The sequence below is a fragment of the Grammomys surdaster genome, unplaced genomic scaffold, assembly GCF_004785775.1.
Source record: "Grammomys surdaster isolate TR1022 unplaced genomic scaffold, NIH_TR_1.0 255, whole genome shotgun sequence".
In the NCBI taxonomy this organism is placed as follows: Eukaryota; Metazoa; Chordata; class Mammalia; order Rodentia; family Muridae; genus Grammomys; species Grammomys surdaster.
The window spans coordinates 7,076,854-7,096,463 of NW_021604696.1; the positions used below are offsets into that span (position 1 = coordinate 7,076,854).

At 43.8% G+C, this 19,610-nt stretch overlaps 1 protein-coding gene across 1 annotated transcript in view; it reads left to right on the top strand.

Annotated features, from left to right (window-relative positions):
• Positions 1-19,610, top strand: part of Vwa3b (von Willebrand factor A domain containing 3B) — a 165,828-nt gene that overhangs the window by 530 nt on the left and 145,688 nt on the right. The window contains 4 exon segments of the mRNA XM_028775375.1: positions 7,123-7,195; positions 10,593-10,814; positions 16,998-17,031; positions 17,034-17,150. Coding sequence (XP_028631208.1) covers positions 7,123-7,195; positions 10,593-10,814; positions 16,998-17,031; positions 17,034-17,150 — 446 coding nt within the window.

Below are 19,610 nucleotides of genomic sequence, written 5' to 3' on the forward strand. Positions count from 1 at the left end.
AAAGACTTTACTAGAAAGCTCTGCATCCCAGTGGTTACCCTTCTGCCTTATCAGACTCATCTGTGGGGATTATTAATACAAATCTGCACACTGCAGGCAGCTGAGAAACATGGAAATTATCTGTCTGTCCACAGCTTCTGAATCTGTGAGTCAGTGCCCCATGTGGGTTCTAATAACAGAATATGGCAGTTATAAAAAATGTGGCAATGATATAAGGTTTCTGAAAAATGCAAATAGCCACAAATTAACACAAAATCAACTCTACAGTGAATCTGAGGTGTTTCAGGAAGGACTTGCCTGTCTCGCATCACATAACTTTGCTGTAGCCTTGGTTTTGAACACATGTATGCACTTGGCACTGCCTGTGTGAGCATTCCACACTGGATTAAGCCTATCGTGTGTTATGAATTTCAGGGGTTTTTCTCACTGTTTATACAAAGTTTTCAGCTTCAATGGAAAAATAATGGTTGAATTACAGGAAACAGAGACTTGCTAATATTTTTCTACGGCTATTCCTCAGCTCTTAGTGTCAAAGATATTTGCATGGCGTTGTGTTAGGATGTTTTAAAATTAAAATTACTATTTGAGATTCTCTTCTGAGTTTCATTTTTACAAAAACCATTAAATGAAGTGTGTCCTGGGATTAGGACAGAACTTCTAAAGTGATCATTAACATGCTTCTGCTATTGTATGCCACACCCTGGTATGAAGTGGTGGTGTGAACACCGCTGGATGTATAATCAAGTACTGATTAATTCTGAAAACCTCGGGAGATGATCTTTGAGTCAAAGCATGGTGGTGTTTGCCTACAATCCCATCACCCAGGATTTGGAGGCAAGGGGATCAGGAGTTCAAGGCCAGCCTTGATTTATCTGAGACTTCCCTACTACTCCTATCTCAAAACTAACCAATCAAACCAAACCAACCAGCTAAACAAACAAAAAAGATGTCACTCAGTATTAAAGATTCAGACAAGATTTGTGTGAAGGAAAACACATCCAACTCATCAGTATGCATGTTTGCCTTCATCTCTAATAAATGCTGTAATTTTATATGCTTATATTATAAAGATTTTAAAAGAGCTTTATGATTTATTATAGGTAATAAATGTTGGATTTGTATGCCTATTTTATGTACTCATATTCTTCAGGAATCATGTAGAAATCATTTGGTTAAAAGGGAGTCCTGAATGGAAAATGTTTAAGAAGCTTTGTGTTACAGATTGGCTGGCTTCTTTTGCTTGTTTGTTTGTTTTTTTGTTTTTCGAGACAGGGTTTCTCTGTGTAGCCCTGGCTGTCCTGGAACTCACTCTGTAGACCAGGCTGGCCTCAAACTCAGAAATCCTCCCGCCTCTGCCTCCCAAGTACTGGGATTAAAGGCGTGTGCCACCACTGCCCGGTGGCTGGCTTCTTCTTTATGGAAATATAGTGTGTGTCCATCACAAACTCAGTTTGTATAGGAAGCAGAGAAATCCCTGAGTGGGTGCAGTCCTTAGTGAACATTTGTTGACACAAACCAGACATGCCAAAGACCCCAGACCCTCAGACTCTCAGACCCATGGAGGAAGGGCAAAGCCCTCCGCCATTCCAAGTGTACATTCTAATAGTGTGTACAGAAAGTGTCTGTCATAGCTTTCTTACCCCTGACACTCATGGCCAGAAGATTGCTCCCCTACAGAGACAGCTCCTCCTGGAAGTAGTTTAGCCTAGCTCCCTTTCAGCTGTATGTAATAGTTTTGTCTCCTTGTTTATTTGTACCCAATAACTTGCCTCCTTACCCAACTCTATATAATAAATACGCTGAGCTTCTAGAAGCTGAGGCTTCTCTAGTATAGAGCCCAGACCACCCAATCCCAGCTTTCTGTCTGGGGATCTGTCCGTGTTTGGCTTTTTTCCTTCCTTGGCTGCCCCAGTCATGTCGAATGCATGAAGCTATGCGTAAAGTCGTGCAAGCTCAAATGACTGTGTCGTTCTTTGTCTGTTCTGACTTTTCTTTCAAAGGAGTCTGACATTTGTCTGGCTCCTTCACATGAGGCATTTAATAAACTCTTTTGAGTGTCTTCACTTCTGTATCAGAATGAGAGTGACATTTTCCCCTTTCCTAAAACTTACCTTTTGTTGGAGTCAGAGATTTTCTTTGTGGGGGAGGAGGTAATTATTCACAGGGCTGGGGAGATGGCCTAGTGGTTAAAATCTTACCACAAAGGCTTGACAGAGGACCTGAACCCATAGAAAAAGCCCCGATTCTGATATGGGTAGAACACTTCCCAATCCTAACCTCTAGTGGGAGACGGGAGGTGGAGAAAGGAGAATAATCTGGAAGCTCCCTGGCCAGTTGGTCTAGAGTTCTTGGTGTAGTGGGAGGAACGAGAAACAGTAACTCAGACAGGTAGTGGATAAGAACTTATCCTCAAAAAAGTTATCCTCTGACCTCTATATGCGTGCCATGGTAATGCCCTCAATGTATATGTTGAAGGTCAGAGTTTCTTCTTTGCTTGGACAAACATACTTGAACTAAATGCTTGGATAACACGGATTTCTGGCTTCACACTTTATCAAGTGGAAGTAACAATATTTAAATACATGTAAGAAATCTAAATGCTTAATGCTTTTGTAAGTGCATGGTTCCTTGTTCCATGCCCAGTTTTTTGTGGGGTCTCAAGTACTTCAAATACAACAGAAGTAAGTGCTCTCTAGTGACTACAGTTGGAACAGGACTTGTAGCCCCACCCCCACCCCCCGCAAAACTCAAGCTAAGTTCAGGTCCCCAGTGTAGCAATGTTGGAAGGTGGGGTCTAGTGGTGGTGCTTGGATCATGGGAGCGGGGAACCCTCATAAATGGCATGCAGCCTTTATCTTGAGTTCTAAGCTTAAAGGGATAAATTAATTTTGAGAGAAGTTACGAAGTGGATACATCTCTTCTCAGATCTCACTTCTTCCTTATGACCCCTTGTCATCCTCATCACTGTCCTATGGTATATGTATGGACACCTGATCTTGAGCCTTCCTGCCTCCAGACCCATGATCTAAATAAACCTCTTCCCTTTGTAAATTGTTCCATCTCAGGTATTCTGTTATAGCCAGAGAAAATATTTGGAGGTAGTAACTCACAGCCATATGATGTTTCCAACTCATCCATACAAACTTTCACAGACAAGGGTTGAAGTTTGGACTTTTGCTTGTATTGTAATGTTAAACATTGGCTACCAAAGCCTGGTTGCCCCCAGGGAGGAGAGTCTGCACATACCCACGTGACATACCCAGTGACCTTGCCCTCCAAGTTATCCCTGATTGGTGAATAGACATGCCTACAGCCTATAGCTGGGTGGAGTTGAGATAGGCCGGGTCTGGAGTCTTGGGGCATAGGGTCTGGGAGAACCATGAGGAGTAGTGAGAGGAAGTGGAGAGAGGAGATGATGCTATGGGGTAAGAATCTTGAAATTATGGTCATGAGGACTGGCCAGTTGGAGTTAAGATCAGCCTGGACAGAACATGGCAAGTCATATTGTGGCTTATTGGAAGGGAAATAGATACAATAGCATAGAAGGTAGATATCTACTCAGTTCTAGTGCTGATTAAGACTCATTAAAAATATAAAAGTTAGCCGGGCAGTGGTGGTCTTTAATCCCAGCACTTGGGGAGGCAGAGGCAGGCAGATTTCTGAGTTTGAGGCCAGCCTGATCTATGGAGTGAGTTCCAGGACTGCCAGGGCTACACAGTGAAACCCTAGCTCTAAAAACAAACAAACAAACAAACAAACAAACAAACAAGTTGAGGGGCTGGAGAGATGGCATGGAAGTTAAGAGCACTGACTGCTCATCCAGATGTCCTGAGTTCAATTCCCAGCAACCACATGGTGGCTTAAAACCATCTGTAATGGGATCTGATGTCCTCTTTTGTGTGTCTGAAGATATTGACAGTGTACTCATATACATAAAATAGATAAATAAATCTTTAAGAACATATATATAAAAGTTGTGTATCTTTTATCTAGGAGTTGAATGATCAAAGGTAGGGTAGAAATCCTGATTGGGATTAAATAATTTCCAACAATAGACAAGAACTTTTTCTCTTTTAACAACCACATTTCCCTAATTTAGATTACATAACAAGAGTCTAGCAAGCCTGAAAGGATTTGAAAGTAATCATATTTGATACAGTAACATACAGCCCCCTTGACTAGCTCAACACCAGCACTTGCCGTTAATAGACTCAGCCGGTTGTGTTGAGGTCCATCCATTTAAAACACTCAATTAACCAGGGAAAGGCTAGACATGGGAGTGTGTGGAAAAGACTTTCTGTGTATTCACTCTTTTCTTTCTTCTTCCTGAACCCACAGCTTGACCTTAGACCCTGGTCTTCCTTGCAGTGAGAGTGGCATTGGGACTGCATGTAGCCACAGGCATGTAAACGAAAGTGACAAATGTCTCTTCTAAGACAGAAGCCTTTCCACCTGTCACTCTCCAGCTTCCTGTCATCTTCTACTTGATGGAAGCAAGAATGTTAACATTACTAAGAGAGATGGGGAGACCCAAAGACAAAGAAGCCCAGGTTCTCAGGTCACTTAGAGCAGTGGTTCTCAACCTTCCTAATGCTGCACCCAGTGCCTCTCAGCCTTCCTGACGCTGCAGCCCTCTAATACAGTTCCTCATGTTGTGGTGACCCTCAACCATAAAATTATTCCATTGCTACTTCATAACTGTAATTTTGCTGCTGCTGTGAATCATAATATAAGTGGGTCGTGACCCACAGGTCACCAGTGACCAGTCACCAGTGACTGGGAATGGAGAGATGGCTCCATTGGTAAAGTGCTTGCCAAGAAAACCTGAGGATCTGAGGTCAGATTCCTGGCATCTACATAAAAAGCCAAGCATGGTAACCTTTGCTACAATCAAATTGCAGGGGAGGCAGAGGCAGGAAGATCCCAGGGGCATGCTGGCCAGAGGCAAGTAACGGAATTGGTAAGTTTCTGGTTCAGTGAGAGACTCTGTCTCAAAAGACAAAGTGAGAACTGGGCTGGCTAGTTTTATGTCAACTTGACACAAACTAGAGACACTGGAGAGTAGGGAGCCTCAGTTGAGAAAATGCTTCCATAAGACTGTGCTCTCGGCAAGCCTCTAGGGGATTTTCTTAATTGGTCACTGGTGGGAGAGAACCCAGTATGTTGTGGGTAGAGCCACCCTTGAGCTAGTAGTTCTTGGTTCTATAAGAGCATGGCCTCTCCTCCATGGCTTCGACATCAGCTCCTGCCTCCAGGTTCCTGTCCTGCTTAATTTCTATCCTGACTTCCTTTGAGGATGAACAGTGATGTGGATGCGTAAGCCAAGTAAACCCTTTCCTCTTCAAGTTGCTTTGGTTGTGGTGTTTCATGATAGTTAGGTAACCCTAACTATGACAGGGAAGCCATTAAGGAAGATACCAGATGTCAATCAGTGGCTTCCTCATGAATGTAGAGACAAGCACATCTTACACATATGTGGCAGAGAGAGAGAGAGAGAGAGAGAGAGAGAGAGAGAGACGCACACAGAGACAGAAACAGAGAGACATAGAAAGACAGACACAAAGAGACAGAGACACACAGAGAGACAAAGAGAGACAAAGAGAAAGAGAGACACAGAGAAAGAGCGAGAACACTGGATTTAGGCTCCTTACATCTTTATTCATTCTATTGTTCCATGCTCTGCAATTGACAGTGAGCAAAACAGAGATCTCTGCTGCACAAAGGCTCACATCCTAGAGCAGAAAGACAGATAATAAGCAACGCCATCAATGCTCAGATGCTACTACCGGTGTCATAGCACGCAGGAAAGCTGAGCAGAGCACGTGGACCAAATGTTGTGGGATGAATCTGTGTGACTTTTGTCAAGGCTTGATTGTGCTAAGGGAACAAGTCACATGACTGGCTGGGGGTGGGGGAACATTCTAGAAGAACAGGTTAGTAAACAAGGCTTTTTTTTTCACCCATCTTAGACAGTTTCTTCCTATTACTAGTTATAATCAAACCCAGAGTGGGCTGGGGCAGGGTTTATCTCTCCTGCCCTCACATGAGCCACAAAGCACAGTTCCAGCTCAGAAAGGGACATTCAAGGGGACTTGAGCATAGAAGTCAGAGAGGCTCTAGCCTTTTGCTCACATCCTGTGCCCTCATAGGGTAACCAGGTCATCTCACACCAGGTTTAGAGGTTCCTAAGATAAGAACAGGACACATTGTCTCTTACCGTCATCCATAGTGTGTGTGTGTGTGTGTGTGTGTGTGTGTGTGTGTGTGTGTGTGTGCTTTTCTCAGGGATCACAAGAAGTAGATGACTAAGTCAAGCAAGATTTCAGGCTATTCACAAATGTCATTTCCATGCAATCAAAGTCTCATCAGAAGTAACGACCTTTGCCAGGTTGTAGCATTGGAATTTTAAAATTCCAAGCCTATGCAACGTTTGTGTTTATAGAAGATACTGTTCTGTTCTTAGTCCAATGTTGTGATGTGACATGGTTATGCCGCTGCAGATGTTTTTAAAGTTGTGGGGCATCTCCAAGGGGTCATCAACAATAAAGGTAGATGGGAACACACAATTGTTTCAGGTCATTTAAGACTGAGGCAGGAGGATTTTAAGTCTGAGGCTATTTTGAGATAGAGAATGTAGCTAAGACTAGCCCGAGATCTTGTTTAGAAAGAAAAATGATAGAAAAAGAAGAATGTGCTTATTCTTATGCCTTAGCTTATTCCTCTATAATATGGGTATGATTATGTTGCTCCCCCCACCCTACCCATGGAAATTTTCTTAGTATTAAGTGAGGTAATAGATTTAAAGTACTTAAGATGTTGTTTGTCATTCAACAGGTTACAACTACCATTCATAGTGCTAGTTCCTTCAAACAGAAGGGAACATTGTAACTGTCAAGGGTGGATGGTGTGTGCCCCTGAGCTCTGCTTGTTCCTTGGCCAGAGCCAGGAACCCACTCTCTTCCCAAACAATGAACACTGAACTTGGGGTCACAGCACAGGTGTTCCCAGACTCAGGGTGGCTTGATATTAGAGTTTTTAATTGTCTTAGCAAAAGTCAAGTGCATTCAATAGGAACTGCACTTTGGACTGGGAATTTGAACCTTTTCCTGGGCTTTCCTTCAGGTACAGAAACAGACAGGGAGAGCGGCGGCTCACTGCCAGCCCCACCACCATAAAAGGAATCCAACACCCTACAGTGAGCTGTGTAGACTCTGTTTTTCTGGTTAGCTTGGTAGATGAGATGTACTTCCAACTTATGATATGTTCAACTTATAAAAGCGGGTTTTTTGGGAATGGAATCCCCTCTAAAGTGGAGAAGCAGGTCAACTGTCTGGACTCCAACTTCATGCACCTCTACTGTGTCTCTCAAGGTCACCTCTGATGATCAAAGCAGCTGTACCAAGAGTTCTAGCAAAGGTTCAGCAAGGGATTGCTCCTCAACGGAGCTGCTTTGTGCCTCCAAAGCTGGCTTCCTTTTCAGAGCAGCACTTCTAATTTTGATCCCTAGTCTTCCTCACACATACTCAGGATCCCCTCAAATTAGTATTTTCTCTTTTTCTCTAGGTTTGGGAAGCTGGGTTTCCTCCTGTCATCTCATTCATCATTCTCCATTCCCTCCCAAGGATTCTAATTATATTTGTAAGTCCAACCGATGTCAGGGACAGATTCCTATAAAGAACAAGGCAAGCCATTCACCCTGAAAAGTAAACAGCTCAAAGGTCAAATAACAATGCCAGGGTTGTCACAGCCAGAAGGCAGTTACCAAGAGTTTGCTCTGAGACTGCGTTTCCATGAGAAGACTTCTCTACAGGACCCAAGGGGTTATTATCCCCAAATTGTGCCAATCTCTATCAAGAGGGTGGCCTGATAAAAGCATCTTTGTTTAGAGGTGGGGACCTCTAAGGGCCAGTCTCTCTTAGAAGATTGGGATTGGGAGTAGTAGGTAAAAAGGATGTTCTGAATGTGTAATCTGGACTTTGGTTAGACACCACATTATTTCAGGATAGGGATATTATTACAGCGGCCAATGACTGGTTGAAGGCAAGCTATCAGTTATTTGTCAAAATGTGAGTTCAATAAATCTGTCAAAGGTCAGAACAATGCTGTGTCACTGTTGAAGGAATCCTAGATCACTCAGTAAACAAAAGTGACATGGCCCATCTGTATCAAGCCAGATTGCAGCCCTCCAGGCAATAAGTACTTTAAAATGACCTTGAATGCTTACACCTGTGACTGTCTACAATTTGAGTACTTTCTAAAGGTTTTTCATTAGGATGTATGTTATAGTTATGTAAATCTAAGGGACCCTGGTTGACCACAGTGACTGTGGCAAGTGTCCCAGGAAGGAGAGCAAGCAAGGGTGAAGTCAGAGTGCTTGTTGAGACTGCTGAGAGAGTGCTGTGGACTCTCTGCCCTTTGTCACCCTCCTGGTCCGGGAATATTGGTTTGGCGATTGTGGCTTTGGTAAATGTGGCCGGTGTAAGTTGTTTGACTTTGGAATTTTGGTGTTGATGGTGTGAATCAAAGCTGATACCTATGTAGCCCAAGCTATGTACTGAGACAACGCTACAGGATAATTTATGATTAAGGGTCGAACCCTTCAATACTTTTTAAATCTCTAAGGCAACAAAAGAATGAAGAAAAAGTTAATCCCTAAGGACACAGTAGACTTCTCTGTTGAAGAGAGAATCATTTCTAATGTTACTTTAAAAAAAAAATAAAATCGATCTTTGACTCAAAAACTAAGAAATGGAGCTATTGATATTGCTTGACAAGTAAAGGTTTGCTGTTGAACTTGCCAATCTGAGTTCAACACCCCCTCCCCAACCCCTGGAAACCACGTGGTAGATGTAGAAAAGCCTGCACGCTACACACACACACACACACACACACACACACACACACACACGTTTACAAAAACTCAAGGCCAGCTCTTCAATTTTATTTATTTTATTTATTTTTTATTTTTTTGGTTTTTTTTTCGAGACAGGGTTTCTCTGTGTAGTCCTGGCTGTCCTGGAACTCACTCTGTAGACCAGGCTGGCCTCGAACTCAGAAATCTGCCTGCCTCTGCCTCCCAAGTGCTGGGATTAAAGGCATGCGCCACCACCCCCCGGCTGCTCTTCAATTTTAAAATATAAAACATATTTTAATAACCAAACACTAAAGCAAAACTTGGCTTATAGAATTTTTTTTTAAGATTTATTTATTATGTATACAGTGTTCTGCCTGCATGTCAGAAGAAGGCAACAGATCTCATTATAGATGGTTGTTAGCCACCAAGTGGTTGCTGGGAATTGAACTCAGGACCTCTGGAAGAGCAGTCAGTGCTCTCAACCTCTGAGCCATCTCTCCAGTCCTTATAGAACCTTTTATGAACAGATTTTCATAAGCACATTTTTGTGTGAATCTGAGTGCTTGAAGAATGACAAGTTTGCATTTTGAGCCATTTGTATGCTTGTAAGGCAAGACCAAATAAGCATTAAGTAGAGTGCAGTACACAATACCTCTAGGAGTACTACCTGCAGATAAGCAAAAACCACAGCTCTCAGTTTAAAGGGAATAAGAGAGTCTATTCTGGAGCCATTTTGAATGGCCATGGCCTTGTGCAACACGGATTTAGTTTACCCCAAATTCCACGTTCCAAGGTGGAAACAGTTTCACCAAGTTTTTATAGTTTTGCAGAACAAAGAAAGTCACAAATCAAGGCAAATTTAAAATACTTTGGAGGGTACACCAGAGAGGCAAGTCCGGTGAGTGGGGCAAAGTTTATCTACAGGCTCAAGATGCTGTGGAACTTTCTTAGCCTTTGGATTGGTGGAGGCTTGTCGGCTGCTAAGCTAATAGTGTCTAAGAGTTCTATCTTTTAGTCACAAGACATTAGTTTGGTCACAGAAGCCGGCAAGGAATGGCGGTCCCAGAGAGTTAGAACTGGCCAGAGATAAGGTAATTAGTCTCCAGACCTGAAACATTCCAACCTTTCTGCAGAACTGAAATTCTAATCAGTCAAAATCAGTCTCTGCAGACACAGTTTTTCTAGACAGGGTTTCTCTGTGTAACCTTGGCTGTCCTGGAACAAACTCTGTAGACAGCTGGCCTCAGAATGTAGACCAGCTGGAACGCAGAAGTCCGCCTGCCTCTGCCTCCCAAGTGCTGGGATTAAAGGCGTGCGCCACCACTGCCCGCAGGAGTTTTCATTCTCAATCTTTTTTGATCCTGGCAGCTCTTGCGTCCAAAGTTGCAGTCTGGCAAAACTGAACGCTCATCTGCACGCCCCTTCTAGCTGAGCACCTGTAACGAACCTCTCCAACTCTATGTTTCCTTCCCTCAAAGATGAACCGAAGATAATACCGAGGGAGAAATCAAAACAAAAGGCGCGGGCTGGGATAATCTGCCGGAAGTAAAGCAAGAGAACAGACTTCCTTCAGCGGGCAGTCTTCTGCTTTTCTGCCCATCTGAGTATATGTTAACCTAATTTCTAATATTTGCCACTGTCAACGTTCCCAGGATTAGGAGCAAAGGATGAACCATAAGCTCCTCTCTTTCCGTGGCCCCAGTTGGTTCTGCAACACCAACATCTTGCTTCTTTACAGCCCCTGCATCTCTTTACCCTCTCTGCGGGGCGCAGTGGTGGGCGGGGCCTGACCCAGAGCCACGCCGTGATTGGCGGTGTCTTAGCAACTGCGGCGATGTGGTTGTCAACAGAAACTGGACTCCTGCAACTCTGTGCCCGAGGCGGGGACCCTTCGCCAGCATCGGGGGAGTCACAGCCTTGTCCAGCAGTGGGATGCTGGCCGCGCCCACCTCCTGCTCTGGTTAGTGAGGCCCCGGAGGGTGGGAGGGTCGCTGACGCACGCAAGCCGCCCGGCCTTGCAACTGACAGATTACCTACTAAGTGCGGAACAATGTCCTTCTAGGCCAGAACCTCCTAGGTTTCCAACTGGTTGTGTGTGGGAAAAAAAACAAGTTTGCAATTTCTGAGCTGGACCTCGCTTCTGCTGGGAAAGGGTAGCGGCCAGGCCACACCCACTTGAGAGCTGGATTTCAGAGTCCACGTCGCAGACGTGGACGAGCCCTTCTTACACAAAGGGCTTTCTCCATCCTCACTCCTTGTAGAAACTCAGCTCCCTAATGTTTGTCTATCCAGAGGCTAATGGTAATCAGAGGATGTAGCATACTGATCAGTATATTAGAAACTTATTTCTGAGAAGCAATGATCAAACTTAATCCAAACTCAAAGCGATCTTCTTGAGTGAGTCTGGAGAAAGCCTCTGCTTGCCTTGGGTTGGCCTTTGGGGGCGTTCACATCACTTTCTAATATGGACATTTAAGTTCTTGTAGCCGTTCCTCTCATCTTCTTGGAAGCTCTCCATCTTTTTTCTTCTCCGCGACGACCTAATACCCTCCCCCCCCCCAATACCTCTCACCCCCCACACCTCGAGTGCCCAGTTTTCAATTCTTGGTCCTGTTCTCAATAGTGTGTCCCACAGACCATTTCAGTCCCTTAACTCTGCCCTCTTATCTGAGGCGACGATCTTAGCCTAGCTTTGCCTTTTAAGGACAGTAAGATAGGGGGCTGTTAAGAACTGTGACAGGATACATCAAGGAACATCATCCCAGCTTCCTTTCTTCCCAGAAGAATCAGAGTTCAGAACTCCCACAACAACCCCCCCAACTCCCACACCTCCATGCCTCCTGCCCTCCCCCCATACAGATTTCTTCTTTTAAAAACTAGCAACGATAAAGAAAGTTTGGAGATGTTGATCATAAGTTTACCAAGGATCCAAACTGAATTAATAGAGTTTAAGTTAACTCTGGTCCAGGGTGTGCATGAACAGTGATTGGATAGCTCTTCTCACTATGAACAGGGGAATAGCAGCCAACACAGAAGGGTGTGTGTTTATCCTCAAGCTGGCTTCAAGATCACAGTCGTCCTGCCTCAGTTTCCTAAGTGTTGGGATTATAGGTCTTAACCATCTTAATCTTCCTGTTTTTCCAGGAGTTTGCCTGTCTCTGACACTCAATGGCTCGTTAGACAACTCCAAGTTTTTAAGACTGAGGACAACCAGAGGTGGTGGTATCCCAGCACTCAGGAGGCTGAGGCAAAGGGATGTCACAAGGTCAAGCCTGGCCTGAGCTACGTAGTCAGACTCTGTCTCAAATACCAAAACCCAAACCAAACCAAAAACTCTACCACCTGTAACATCCCACACTGTAAAGCAGAGCTTGCCAGTATGTATCCTCTCTGCCTCAGAGGAAACTCCCGAGTAACCACAGAAAATAGATAGCATAGCCACACCCAGAAAACAATGTCTTGTATTTGAAAGGATAGCTACTTGCTGATCATAACTCTTCTAGGACCTGATCTTTGCGTTGTTTGAAAATAATGAGGATTTTCTCAATTGCTGTGAGTGGCTGATTTACTCCATCTCAATAATATAGATGGTGCCTGTTACACAGTAATGTGCTGGGGCATTCATGTAGTCTGTCCCTGTAGCCATCAAACTCCTGTTTAGTCTAGAGAGGACAGACCTGGGTCTGAGGCCACAAGGATGAAGCCTCAAAGCAAAAAGTAGGCTTTGGCAGCGGGGGCGGGGGGGGGGATGGCTCAATGTTAAAAAAGAGTCGCTGTTCTTCCAGGGGACCCAATTTTGGTTCTCTCTCTGTAATTCTAACTCCAGGGTTTCCAAGGGCAGCTGCACACATAGGTAAAAAGACAGACATAAACACACACAAATACAAACTTTTCTAAAAGGCAGGGTTGCTTAGGGTAGTCTTACAGGTTTAGTGAAGGGAGACAGTCTCCACACAGGCAGTGAAGGTTAGACTCTAGAGGAGATCACAGCCACCAGCACACAGAGGGCAAAAGGTGGGCTCCCCACACCCCATCTGCAGGCTTCCTTGCTCTGACAGATAGCCCTTTGTCCTCTCTGCTGGGAGATACTTTCCATTTCTTTCTTTCCTCCTATTCTCTGGTTGCAATGTCTCTTTCCAAGTGTCCTCAGGCTATAACCCCCAGGGCAAAGATCTGAGTCAGAATGATTCAGACTGTGTCTCAGATCTGATAAAACGAGTCACATGTTAAAACATTAACTTAAAAAAGTCATCCAAGCCCGAAAAGAGGCTGGGACATGTGTTGTCACAAAGTTGGAGAATTCAGTTGTTTTGTAAAGGATCCAAGCATGTGTCCATTTAAATTTAAATGAAAAGTTAAGCAAACTAAAGAATGTTTTTTGTTGGCTTAAAAACCAAAGGCATGATTCTTCTAATCAGTCTTTAAGGTTGTAAACATCTATGAGCAAACCTTATTAGGGCAGTTTGTATAAAAGCCTCTCCTTTAGAAATCTAAGGCAAGTAAGTACCTCCCCCAGCAAGAGGAATGGAGGAGGTATGTTTGTGGGAAGAGAGAGATTAGCTGGCCTTGATGAAATAGCCAGGTTATTCCTCTTAGCTTCTCTTGTTTCTATAGGAACAACAGAGGCCAGATCTTCAGCTCCTGTCTCTGTAGACAGATCTTTAAAAGCAGGTTCAGGCATATTCGTCTGCCCTAGTTTCTGTGCTCTCTGATATGTTCTAAACTTCACAGCCCAGTAGAATTGGATATTAGGGTTTAGAAAAATCCTTAGAGGGATTGGAGAGGTGTCAGTTAGAGTACTTGCTGTTGGAGCATAAGCATCCGAGTTTGCATCCTCAGCACCTCGTAAAGAGCCATGCACATTGGCACCACCTGCAACGCCAGCCTTGGGAGGCAGACACAGGAGGATTCCTGTAGTGCCGTGGTTAGCCAGTTTAGCCAGTATGTGAACTCCAGGCCTAGTGAGAGACCCTGTCTCAGACAGTAAGGTTGAGAGTGACTTATGAAGCCACCAACTTTGGCCTCTGGTCTCCATATGCACACATACGCACGCACACACACACACACACACACACACGTATGTACCAATACATCATGCACACACTTGCACACACAAAAAAAGTGCTTGGAGTACAGTGTGTATCATGAATAAAATGGTTACTAGGGAAACAACTCTTAGATGCTTTATTTTTACATTAGTTCTTTCCAAAATATTAAGCAGATGTGTGTGTGTGTAGTACATATGGAGACACACACACACACATACACACTACAAACATTGGCACATTTGTTCTTGGTAGCAGCCTCTGGTAGGGGTGTCAAAAAGGTGTTATTCTAGAGGGTGAAGTCAGCTCCTGTAGTAGCAGGACAGCTTATACTGAGGTTTGCTAGGAATTTTTTTGTTGTTTGAGTTTTGTTTTTTTGAGATGCAGTCTCACTGTGTATCTCAGATGGCTCCCAATTCTCAATTCTCCTGCCTCAGTCTCCTGAGTGCTAACATTATGGACATGTAGCATCCCTCCTGACTCACACTGACCTGGATTCTAATGTTTCCCCCGAATCATGATGCTCTTTAAATCTTCTCGTCACATACTCATCAAAATGAGTCTTGTAACCAACCTTGTTCTCACAAGGTCAGAGCTTCTTCAACCATATGGATTTGTAGACCTTTGGAAGTGACCCTCAACGGACAGTACAGATTCCCAAAAAAGTCAACATGGAACCATTATCTTTAACAGCTTCGAAGCTGAGCCTATGCTGTGAGAATCAAGGTTAGTATCCGCTGCCTGAGGACCAGAGAGGTGTACTAGAGTGCACATGGCTCTAATGATAACAGACTGGCTAATAAATGGCTTAGAACCCAGCTCCTGTTGCTCTCGGACTATCACAGAACCTATGATAAAGCTCTTTAAAATCTCAAGGTCTCAGATTCCTCAGCAACAAGGAGGGTGTTAACACTGTGTAACTGCTGTGTTCATGAGCAGTCTGCACGAAAGTGCAGAACACAGGGCTTAGCCAGAAGGCTGATTGACACGTGGAAGCTGCTGTGGGTGTTTGTTCCTACCATAATAACAGCCATAGAGCGCAGGCTGGAGAGCTGAGGGGCCTGGGTCAGATTCTTAGCCCCTCTATCAGCTCTAAGACTGTGAGCCAGCCTGTTAGTTCCCTATGCTGGTTTCCTTATTAAGAAAATGAGGCTGGGCAGTGGTGGCCCACACCTTTAATCCCAGCACTTGTGAGGCAGAGGCAGAGGCAGGCAGATTTCTGAGTTCGAAGCCAGCCTGGTCTACAGAGTGAATTATAGGACAGCCAGGGCTACACAGAGAAACCCTGTCTCAGAAAAAAAAAAAGAAAGAAAGAAAATGAGAATAAGAGTCATGTATACCTTGTGAGATTGTTTTGGATTGATTTTAAAAAATTAAAATTTTAATGACATGTATATCAGAGTATGGGTTCATGAATATGAATACACTGCTCTTGGAGGCCAGAAAAAGTCATCAGATTCCCCTAGAGATGAAGTTAAAGGCTGTTGTGAACCATCTAGTGTGGGTGCTGGAAACAGAACTCAGGTCCTCTGGAAGAGCAGAACGTGTTCTTAACCACGGAGATGTCTCTAAGGTTGCCATGAGAATGTTCACTATACTCTGTCTGTGTCATAGGATTAAGAGCTTGCCATTCATGCTTCCAACTTTTCTCAAAGCATCCTTGGCTTGGTGCCACCTGACTTTTGTGTCTGACATGTCATCACACCAAGACTGAAGAAATCGAGTTTTATCTATCTATCTATCTATCTATCTATCTATCTATCTATCTATCTATCTATCTATCTATCTGGTTTTTCGAGACAGGGTTTCTCTGTATAGCCCGGGCTGTCCTGGAACTCACTCTGTAGACCAGGCTGGCCTCAAACTCAGAAATCCGCCTGCCTCTGTCTCCCAAGTGCTGGAATTAAAGGCATGCGCCACCACCGCTCGGCCGAGTTTTATTTATTTTTTATTTCTGTATTTTTAATAGATTTATTTCCGTGTGTGTGTGTGTGTGTGTGTGTGTATGAATATATGTGAGAAGTTAGGGGTACATCCTTGGCTTGTTGCTAGGGCGTTAGAATCTAAATTCCTATTCTTATGATCTGTAATGATCACTTTTAACAGCAGAGCCATCTCTTCAATCTCTAGAATCAAGTTTTAGAAATTGGAAAGTATATTTGTTACTAAAAAGGCTTTGCAGTCTTAGGAAACAATTTTAAACACCAAACACTGGATACACAGTAATTAGAACCTTCTCACTGCCACCCAGTTATTGATACAATTGGTGAACTCTGGTATTGCAAGGTTACTCTTGCTCCTGGTCTCAGGCCCCGCCCACCTGTGGTGAACAGGTTAAGATATTGTATTACAGTTGGGGCAGTCTCTTCCTCTTGTGTAAACTAGCTATATTTAGACCAGTTGAGATGAGTTTAATATGCTGCATATTGCTTTGAGTCCAGTTGATCCCAGAACAGCTGGTTCCATCAGCCAGAATGATGAAGTCCAATTTTAGAAAGAAGCCTCAGAAAGCAAAGCATTCTGAGTAGACCAATGTGTCCCAGCTCAGCTGAGCTGCTGTCTGCCACTGCCTCCCAGTTAGCTAGGCCACCCCAGGCTTTTCTCTTCTTTATCCTTGTTGGGTTCAAAATATTTTGTGTGAATATAACTAGCATGCAGATGTGCAATATGGCTTCTGGTGACAGTGTTTATTTTCCAAAATGGAAGAGTCCTGTATTTTTCTAATTATAAAAGTAAAACCCTACTTTTGAAATGTTCAAATAATGGAAAAACTGAAACATGACAGAAAAGGCAAAATTGCACACACTTCTACTGCAGTAGTGAGTTTTATATTTCTCTATGTTTCATAGCATGTGTATATGGATAGCAGTTGGTAGTATGCATCTATACTGCAATTTTAATGGGCAAACGCAATTCTATTTCATGAGTATACGGTATTTTATAATAAATCGATCGTGATGGTGATGTTAGATCCCCACCCTGTTTTCAGGAGCCCTGGGCTTGGCAGTTTTCCTCTCAGGTGGTCCCTTGTGACTTGGGGTCTTGATTTAGAGGTGCGGGAATCAGGATCATGCTTCCATATTGTCTCAGAGCACTAGGCGCAGAGGCAGGAGGGACTGAACAAGACCAGGACGGCATGGCAGAGCACAGTCTCCTTTCATCGGAGCGATGGCTTCAGCTGCATGGGCTAAAGAGCAAGAAGCTGAGCTTGAAGCAGATCTTATCACAGATTGGATTCCCACAGAGTGAAGGTACGGTGCTCCCTGATGGCCTGCAGGCAGGCTTCCTCAGCCCCTCAGAAACCACGGGTCTCTGCACGTCTCTGTCAGGGAGAAGTGCTTGCACACGCTCCAACCCAATATATGCACATCATATAGAAATACAACTGTAACTACACAGTACTGCCGCACTTTATTGGTATGTGTGTGTGTGTGTGTGTGTGTGTGTGCATGCATGTACGTGTGGTGTGTGCACATGTGTATATGTGTGTGTGCACATGTGTGGAGGCCAGAGGAGGATGTCACCACTTTCATGGCTAGGCTGGTAACCATCAATGTGCAGCAATCTTTTTGTCTGCTCGCTCCCACTCTCTGTGGCTATAAATGGACTGGACATTATGAATGCAACTCCCACCTAATAACTTTTGTAATTGTTTCATATTTGTTGGACTGGACATTATAAATGTAACTCCTCACTAATGCTGTTCATAATTGCTTCTCATTTGTTCCTACTGTGTGTTGTTTATTATTCTAAGAGATGGAGCCTTTTTGTTTAGACAAAAAGGGGAAAATGTTGGAGGTTGGCCTAGTACTGTGTATACAAACTCTAAATTCTGAACCCCAAGATCTGGTTACCCCCAGACGAGTGTATCTTCATGTATACTGGCCTTTTTTATGCACACCTTGCTCCCCAATTTAAAGTTACTGCTTAATAAAAGGCTAGGGCCTGTGATCAGGCAGAAGAGAAAGGTGGCACCTGAGAATTCAGTGGGAGGTCTCCAGAGAGACTACATAAGAGAAAGGAGAAGAAAGAGGGTGAAGGAAAAGAAAGAGAAAGGAGACAGAGAGGAGGGGGCTGCCAGGAGGCCAGATGGATCATAAGTCATGTGGGCAGGAGATGTGGACCTCAGGACAGGCTGATGGAGCAGAAATAACCTGGGCAAGATCCAAACAAGTAACAAGGGATGTATGGCTGGAATGTAAGTTAAAATAGCTCACAACCTGCCCAATCTAGGCTTACAGCTTGTAAATAAAATACCAGGATTTTGTATTTTGTGGCTTTTATACAGGCTAGCTAGAATAAATAATTTATTTACATAAATGGTCCTCTCTCTCTCTCTCTCTCTCTCTCTCTCTCTCTCAATCTCTCTCTCTCTCTCTCTCTCTCTCTCGGCTGAGTGAGGTGGTGCATGCCTTAATCCCTGTACTTGGGGGGCAGAGGCAGAAGCAGATAGGTTTCTGTGAGCTCACCCTGGTCTACATAGAGAGTTCCAGAACAACATGGGCTCCATAGATTCTGTCTCAAACAAAACAAAAAAAGAAACAATAACAAAACCTAAACCAAAAAAAATATTTTTATTACATTTTAGTTATTTAGCTGGTGTGTGCGTGCGTGTGCGCGCACGTGTGTGTGTGTGTGTTTGTGAGGTATGTGGCAGCTAGAAGACAACCTGTGGGCAACATTTCTCCTCCTTCATCTGTGCATCCTGGGGGCAGAACTCAGGTCCCTGAGCTTGGTGGCAAGTGCCTTTACCTGTTAGCCATTTCTCCAGCCCTCTACTTTATTGATTGATTGATTGATTGATTGATTGATTGATTGATTGATTGAAACAAGACCTCTCATTGTAACTGGAGGTCCTGGAGGTTAAGCTGGTGGCCAGTGAGCTCTGGAGAACCAACTGTCTCTTGACAGATATTCACGGATAGTTGTTTGCTTGTTTTGTTTGTTTTTCTTTTGAGATAGGGTCTCACTATGTACCCCTGGCTGGCCTAGAACTCCCTATGTAGATTAGGCTAGCCTTGAACTCACAATGGTTCTCCCGAACTCTGCTTCCCAAATGCTGGGATTAAAAGTGTGCAGCACCGTGCCCCATGGCCTTCTGGGTGGTGAAGATCCTAACTGGGGTCCTCATATTTGTTTGGCAGGCACTTTAGCCAGTGAAGAGATTGTCTCAGTCCCAGTTTAATTCTTTGTAACGAAAAGATAGAAATTATTTTTATTTACTCACATGGCAGCAAAGGTCTCAATTATCCTCTGGGGTGCACAACACCCCCTTTAGATTGATTGAAGTAATTGCTCTATTGACTAAGACAGTAGCCTTGTGCTGGAGAAAAAAATGTGCCTTTTCCCTTTTGTGCCCATGTATTTTTTCTTTTCTTTTTGCTTTCTTTCTTTTTTTTTTTTTTTACTTTTTTTAAAAAATGAGTTGATTTATTTATTGTGTATGTGTGTGTCGATGTGAGTGTATGAGTGTGCATAAGTGGATGTCAAAGGACATAGCTGTGGGAGTTAGCTTTCTCCTTTTCCAGTGTCAGGGTTCTGGGGATCTGCCTCAGGTTGTCAGAGTTGACAGCAAGTGGTCACCTGCTGAGCCATCTCACTAGCCCAGATGGCTATGTCTCTAAATGCCCTGGCTAGAACGTAGGATCTTCTTTCTCAGTAACAGCCATTCACCATCCCCAGGCAACATGAACATGTGTAAGAGTCTTTTC